This window comes from Hyperolius riggenbachi, chromosome 7, assembly GCF_040937935.1.
Source record: "Hyperolius riggenbachi isolate aHypRig1 chromosome 7, aHypRig1.pri, whole genome shotgun sequence".
NCBI lineage: Eukaryota > Metazoa > Chordata > Amphibia > Anura > Hyperoliidae > Hyperolius > Hyperolius riggenbachi.
In genome coordinates, this window is record NC_090652.1 from 317,785,240 (window position 1) to 317,793,173 (window position 7,934).

Genomic DNA, 7,934 nt, shown 5'->3' on the forward strand with positions numbered 1-7,934 from the left:
ATATCATTGTGTGTTTTTGTTTCCTGCGTGCCGCCACGTGCAGTGATGTCACTACCTGTTCGCTCCTTCCTGCAGAGCAGTAATTTGTGGCTTCTCTCTCTCCGCAGAATGTGGCTCCGCCCCTGACGCACTGACCGTCCTCCTGGCTGTGGTGGGCAGTATCCTGCTGGTGGGACTCGTTCTTCTGGCGGTCTGGAAGCTTCTTGTTACCATTCACGACCGGCGTGAGTTTGCCCGCTTCCAGAGCGAACGTTCCAGAGCCAAGTATGAAATGGTGAGTTAAGCGCTGACCTGATAGGTGCATTTCCCGCATCTGCTGCTTAAATCCATTTTCAGAGAGGGAGCCTCAGTACACGAAGTCTGTAGAAAGACCACATGGGTCAGTGGTAACTAGTAAGAAAGGTTTAATTCCTCCAACACTAGGGGATCTCAGCAAGATCATCTCAAACCGTGAAATAAACCACTAGAAACTACAATAGAGTAAAGTAGCACAACCAGGGCTGTGGAGTCGGAGTCGTGGAGTCGGGCAATTTTGGGTGCCTGGAGTCAGAGTCGGGGAAAAATGCACCGACTCCGACTCCTAATGAATTTGTAACTGTAATTAAAATAGAAAATATGATAAAATGTTCTATTTTTCAGATAATAGTCATTAAAAATAATGTATATATACAGTAATAGCTGTGCTTAGTCTACAAAAATGAAATAAACCAATCAAAATTAGTTACTTGTGCTGCTTCAATAAAGCAGTCCCCGTATTTTTAAAGTCAGATATACATATCTGATTGTGACTGTATATATGATGTGTACACAGCAATCTCTTATATATAATAACATCTATGCTGTAAGAATAAAGCCTGATGTGTAGCTGTGTCACTAATAGAGATGGTCAACGAGATGGAAATAATTCTGCATTGATGCTGATTTATGCAAATGTATGCACTCCCTTTGCTATTGAAATCAAATAATTTGATATGTTATTAAAATTTGGTTTGGTGACTACAAATTAAAGGGTGCCTGAGACGGATGAAAAGTAAAGTTTTATACATACCTGGGGCTTCCTCCAGCCCCCTTCAGGCTAATCAGTCCCTCGCTGTCCTCCACCACCCGGATCTTCTGCTATGAGTCCTGGTAATTCAGCCAGTCAGCGCTGTCCGGCTGCATGCCGCTCCCACAGCCAGTAACATTCTGTACCTGCGCAATAGTGCTGCACAGGTGTAGTATGCTCCTGGCGGCGGAGTGTGTGCATGCGCACTACGCCCGACTAGCTCAAGTACCTGGACTCATAGCAGAAGATCCAGGTGGTGGAGGAGGACAACGAGGGACTGATTATCCTGAAGGCGGCTGGAGGAAGCCCCAGGTATGTATAAAACTTTAATTTTATCTGTCTCAGGTTTACTTTGTTACACAGTAGTACTATACTCTACATATGCACTCCCCACAGAGCTGCAGGGAATCCACTGAGAATGCTGTGCACATTGAACACAGAGGTGTTGTCTGTCACCCATAAACCATGTTCAGATTGTGCATGAAGAATGTGTAATAGAGGAAGAATCTCCTCATTCCCCTGCAGAGTACCTGCACATCATTCTTACATGTACCCACACTTACATTGCCTAGGGCCTGATAGATGTTCTTTGTTCCGGTTTGTACCTTTTACAAGTACTCTTACCAAGGACTAGTTTTAGTCTAAAGGGAATAAATATAGTAGTCTACATATCCTTCTCACTTCAGTTGTCTTGTAAAATTCCTAAGCGTTGGCAGTTAAGAGACGAATTTCATGTTACATACTTTTAATCAACAAAATTGTAATATGCAAATTAGAGGAGTCGGAGTCGTGGAGTCGGAGTCGGTGGAATCCTAAACTGAGGAGTCGGAGTCGGTGGATTTTTGGACCGACTCCACAGCCCTGAGCACAACAGCACATAACCATTAGGGATTATCAATGAGATGCAAATTCTTCTGAAATTATGCAAATGTATGCAGCCAGGTTTAAATTGATTGGTCCATTTTCAAGCTGCATATATTTGCATTACACTTTGAATACATTTGCATCAACTCTGAAGAATTTGTATATCTTTGATCATCCCTAATAAAAATGGCCATGCACAGTGCCATCTTGTGGCCATTTAGCATACACACAGTCTAAGCATGTAACAGCTTCCATAGTTTATGGTGGGTACAGTTTAAAACCCAACTAACCCCAAAACTGAGGACGGTAACGTCTCAAAGCGTTTATGGGGTTTTTCAGTAATCTCTACGCATGAGCTTTGTAACTTCATTTTGTAAGGTTCTCATTGTGAAGCTCTGCTGCCTGCTAGCTGTGCACCTATCCATACAGGCCTAGGTCCAGTAACGATGAGTAGCTTCCTGTGGCCAGATTGTGGTCCTGCAGTGGCCCACCACCTACTTCCTGTAACCTGCATGTCTGCATCCCCAGATAGAGGAGGCGGTGCCAGCATACTGTAATAGAGGAGGCGGTGCCAGCATACTGTAATAGAGGAGGCGGTGCCAGCATACTGTAATAGAGGAGGCGGTGCCAGCATACTGTAATAGAGGAGGCGGTGCCAGCATACTGTAATAGAGGAGGCGGTGCCAGCATACTGTAATAGAGGAGGCGGTGCCAGCATACTGTAATAGAGGAGGCGGTGCCAGCACACTGTTACAGCGGAGGCGGTCCTAGCATACTGTAATAGAGGAGGCGGTGCCAGCACACTGTTATAGCGGAGGCGGTCCTAGCATACTGTACTAGAGGAGGCGGTCCCAGCAGTGTTAAAGAGGAGGCAGTCCTAGCATACTGTAATAGAGGAGGCGGTGCCAGCACACTGTTATAGCGGAGGCGGTCCTAGCATACTGTACTAGAGGAGGCGGTCCCAGCAGTGTTAAAGAGGAGGCGGCGCCAACGCACAGTATAACCAATAGCGTAGCAGATGCAGTGCTTGCAGCCAATGAAAATATGGACAGAGTTTGTCCCTTTTATTACTTGCTGACAACCAACTCACTCAGGGATGGTCAATAAGAGGTTACTAATAATTCTGGGCGGATTCAAATGTTATGCATATTTATACTACCTGTAAATGGGCCAATCAGATTGGTGCAGCAGCAGCTGAGGAGGAGATACTGACCAGAGAATCCAGCGCCCGTTGGAAGCCGCAGCCGGATTCTGGTTTCTCTGAGGTCCGGAATAGGCAGCGGCAGAAGGAACATTGGCTCGCAGTAAACATATTTACCGTTTATCTTTCAGGCTTCCAACCCGCTCTATCGGCAGCCGATCTCCACCCACAACATGGACGAGGTGTTCAGCATGCTGGGGAAGTCCTACAACGGGACCTCAAACGGCTTCCGAGGCGTGAGCGACAACGACTGAGGCCCCCGGTGGGGTCGTCCGGCTGTTGGGTGATGAGGGAACGAACGTTGGTGACTCCGGTGGGCGAGGAGGCCGGGGTCACGTTTTTGGCTTATTTGCACACTTTTATAGACTTCCTGCAGGGCGGCAGCACTGGCCACAGCTGACTAAACGACATGCCGTCTTGTAGACTTTCCTACTGGATCTTCTGTAACTCGCCCTGGTGGGTCCAACGTCTCCAACTCCTCCCAGAGTCCTGTTACTGCCAATCCCAGAGTCCTTTGGGGACGCTACATGGAAAGTGGCTGCAGAAAGAACGGCCATAATAATGTCTTAGCACAAGCCAGAGAATAGTAACCAGTGCTATTTATAGAGGTCTAGTTTTATATGGTTAGGTTAGGGTGAGTTAGGGCTGGGTGTATTACTGGGTTAGGATGTTAGATGTGGGGCGGGGTCACAACTCTAGGATTATGGTGGGGCTTCTGTGTTTTTGCTGCTGAATCTACAACCCTTCTTACATACATCCAATTTTGATTGGCCAATTACTGCCAATTTTACCCCCTTTAGTATGACAGCTTGCCTATACAATCTGTGGTAGTATTCAACATCTGTTAGCGCTCCTACTACACGGAGGTGATAAAATTGTCCAATCAAAATTGGATGTGTGTACGCACTCTTAGAATGACAGTAATGGAATAACAACTGCACTCATCGGATAGTGACGGCTGCGCTGCTCTGATCGTTTGGTGATAGCTCTGCTAATGGGATCGTATTGTGATGGCTGCACTAATTAGTGACGGTCAGTGTCAGGTCCGTGTCAAATCAAAGGACATCAATCTTGGAGAATATGTAAAATTTAATTCCTACATAGGGAAGAGTTTTCTCCCGAAGTAAAATGCACAGTAAGTGACTGTTTTCCTATGTTGCTGCTGCTTACAGTAGGTAGTGAAAATCTGACAGGTTTTGGACTATTCCATCTCCCCTTGGGGGAGTTTCAGGTATTTGTTTACAAAAGCATTCAGTGAACAGCAGTTGCTCAGTCCAACTGTGCGCAAATAGGATCTGCATCTTTATCTCTATAGATCCTTCCCAGGGAGTGCTTTTGTGAAGAATAATAGAGATACTCAGAATCCCCCATGAGGAGATGGACCAAGTCCAAAATCTGTCAGATGTCTACTACTTACTGTAAGCGACAGTAACATAAGAACAAAGTGATTTATAGTGTATTTTACTCTGAGAGACACGTACATTTTATATGTGTGTATTTTAAATTTTACACATTTGTTGTGCGGTAGTGGGTCCTTTAAAGAGTAACTGTCAGACATAAAATAAAAAATCAATTCTTTATTTTTACCTGTTAAAGGGAACCAGAGAGGAAGCCCCCTTGTGTATTTTACCATGTATATCAGTAAGAACATTAGAGAAAACACTTACCATGCTCTCTGTTTCCTCCTCACTGCTAAAAGTGTCTGTTAACAGCAGTCACAAGAATCCCAGACTGAGCAATTAAATCTGGCTTTGCTGGGAATGATTATTGCTGAGTCATTATAGCAAAGCCACAAGGGGGCAGGCTTGGGCTTGAAATAACACCACAGAATACAGACTTAGCTATAATCTTTCTGTAGCAAAGCTAGACGGAGCAGCCTGACTTCTCAGTCGGGGATTCTTATCAGACGTGATAACAGTCAGATTACACAGAGAACAATGAAACAAAGGGCAGATTAGGTGTTTACTGTCATGTTCCCACTGATTTATAAGGTAAAATACAAGAGGGTGCTTCATCTCTGGTTCTCTTTAAACAAGTAATAAGGATGCTAACCAGGCAATCCAAAAGTTACACATCACTATTACTTTTCTTGTTGATAAATGATCATTCCCCAGTTTACCTGACTCTTATTTGGTACACACAAAATTTGGTACACACAAAGGAAGTTGCAGGACATGCTGGGTTGTCTTTTTTTGCTTCTCTACTTCTCCTCAGACTTAACTAATGCAGCCTAATTGGCTGAAGCCTTTTTCCCTCCTGTTTTCCCCTCCCACACCTCTGTTCCTCTCTGATTGGCCGATATTTCTCATGCTGAGACAATGCACTTTCTACAGTGAAGGGCGGGCAAATCAGGCAGAGGAGAGTAAGGGAGGAAATGACATCAGAATTGGCTTCAAAATAGCCACAGTTAAAATGGGAAATGCTAAAAAGGATTTTCTCTTTTTTTACTGTAGAAAAATCACTAAAATCAACACGTGGACAGTACAATACATGTGTTATGTAAGTAGAGCAAGTATTTATCTACTTATACATGTGGTTGTTTTTTTCCTGAGATAGTATGGCTGACAGCTCCTCTTTAATACTGACAGTTTCTACATCTGATAGGTGTGAGTTTCCTGAGTGTTATATGCCTGGCCTGGCCAATCAGGAGTCACAGATCGCTGCAGCACGTGACAAGACAAACCTTGTGTCCACGGCTGACCTTAGGCCATGTATGTGATGACACAGGCCTCGTGTCCACGGCTGACCTTAGGCCACGTATGTGATGACACAGGCCTTGTGTCCACGGCTGACCTTAGGCCACGTATGTGATGACACAGGCCTCGTGTCCACGGCTGACCTTAGGCCACGTATGTGATGACACAGGCCTCGTGTCCACGGCTGACCTTAGGCCACGTATGTGATGACACAGGCCTCGTGTCCACGGCTGACCTTAGGCCACGTATGTGATGACACAGGCCTCGTGTCCACGGCTGACCTTAGGCCACGTATGTAATGACATAGGCCTCGTGTCCACGGCTGACCTTAGGCCACGTATGTAATGACACAGGCCTCGTGTCCACGGCTGACCTTAGGCCACGTATGTGATGACACGGGCCTCGTGTCCACGGCTGACCTTAGGCCACGTATGTAATGACATAGGCCTCGTGTCCACGGCTGACCTTAGGCCACGTATGTAATGACATAGGCCTCGTGTCCACGGCTGACCTTAGGCCACGTATGTAATGACATAGGCCTCGTGTCCACGGCTGACCTTAGGCCACGTATGTGATGACACAGGCCTCGTGTCCACGGCTGACCTTAGGCCACGTATGTAGTGCCCCGTGGTATCTGGTAACTTCTAGGAAATCTCACCTTGCGACACACAGCACATTTCGTGGAAAGGAGGGTCCCTATCAGATTACTGCTTGTTTTATGGTCATAACTTGATGTCTTGAAGCTCCGCTTCATTCTGAAAATTTAAACAAAGTACATCTTTTGTGGAACGTTTGCTTCTAAGATTTTTATCAGTTCTGCAAAAATTGCCTTTCCGATCATGATTTTCAGCAGAAATGGGCTCTGCGTGTTTACCTGGAAATGATTAAATGATCATGTTAAGAAATCTAAGATTTATTTTAGTGCATTGACACGGCCCTGCTTACTGTCACAATGCAGTAATACAATTGTGTCTTCCACGGGCGGTCTCTGCTGGGCGCTTCACCTGCCTGATTCACCTGTCACCAGGCAGCCCCCCCCCCAATCTGTCACCAGGCAGCCCCCCCCCCCCAATCTGCCACCAGGCAGCCCCCCCAATCTGTTAGCTGTTACAGGCAGTCTCAGACTCTGTCTAATGGCTTGTAGGCTATACTGGAACTCACATTTGGGGGCGCTAGGGGTGAGATTTGGGGTGTCAGGGTGAAGTTACAATACTGAGGCTCTGGGAAGTTTGGAAATACGTTGAAGCTCACTAGAATAGTATAGCAAAGTATGGGAAGCGCAAGACACACCCACCACATAAGGGGGGGGGGGGGGGGGGATAATGACACGTTGAGTATGTCACATGTGGCTCCGCCCACTGATGTCACAGGGTTTAGGGAGAAGTGTGAAGTATTTTTAGGCTATTTTTTTACAATGTGTGTCCTACAGATGAAGTGGAGAGGGGGATCCCTGTAGATTTGGGGTATACTTTTTTTTGGTAGAATAATATGTGGTACGTTTCCCAAACTTCTCTCCTCCGTCTTCCGGACTCCCCTTCCCCCCATCCCCTCCAGAACTGCCCCTCCTGGGGGCGACAGCAGCACTGGGGGGGATGGGGATCCTGGTAATCAGGTTTTTATTTTTAGTGCAAAAATATTTGGATAAGAAAATATATTTTGCTGCAATCATTGTAATAACAAATTAATAAAAGAAAATAAAAATTAAATGTGATTTGTGACTTTTGTGCGAGTTAAGCATTCACTCATAGATTTCCACCCAATGTTCTAAACCAATCGATTCTATCCAGAAGTCAATCGATTCCTACCACACACAGCACTTCGGTTTTTAAAGGACAACTGAAGTGAGAAGAGTACCGAGGCTGCCATACTTGTTTCCTGTTAAACAATACCAGTTCCCTGGCAGCCCTGCTGATCTATGATGGCTGCAGTAGTGTCTGACTAACACCAGAAACAAGCATGCAGCTAATCTTGTCAGATCTGACAATGTCAGAGACACTTGATCTGCTGCATGCTTGTTCAGGGGCTATGGCTGAAAGTATTAGAAACAGGCTCAGGACAGCCAGGCAACTGGCATTGTTTAAAAGGAAATACATATCTCAGCCTCCATATCCCTCTCACTTCAGTTCAG

The 7,934-nt window shown here is 45.7% G+C and overlaps 1 protein-coding gene across 1 annotated transcript in view; it reads left to right on the forward strand.

The window, feature by feature from the left end:
• The window catches only part of ITGB5 (integrin subunit beta 5), a 115,264-nt gene extending 107,752 nt beyond the window's left edge, over nucleotides 1-7,512 (forward strand). The window contains exons 14-15 of the mRNA XM_068246258.1: nucleotides 108-274; nucleotides 3,242-7,512. Of these exons, the coding sequence (XP_068102359.1) occupies nucleotides 108-274; nucleotides 3,242-3,364 (290 nt within the window). The 3' untranslated portion in view covers nucleotides 3,365-7,512. The remainder of the gene's footprint in view (nucleotides 1-107; nucleotides 275-3,241) is intronic.
• Nucleotides 7,513-7,934: the final 422 nt, after the last annotated feature.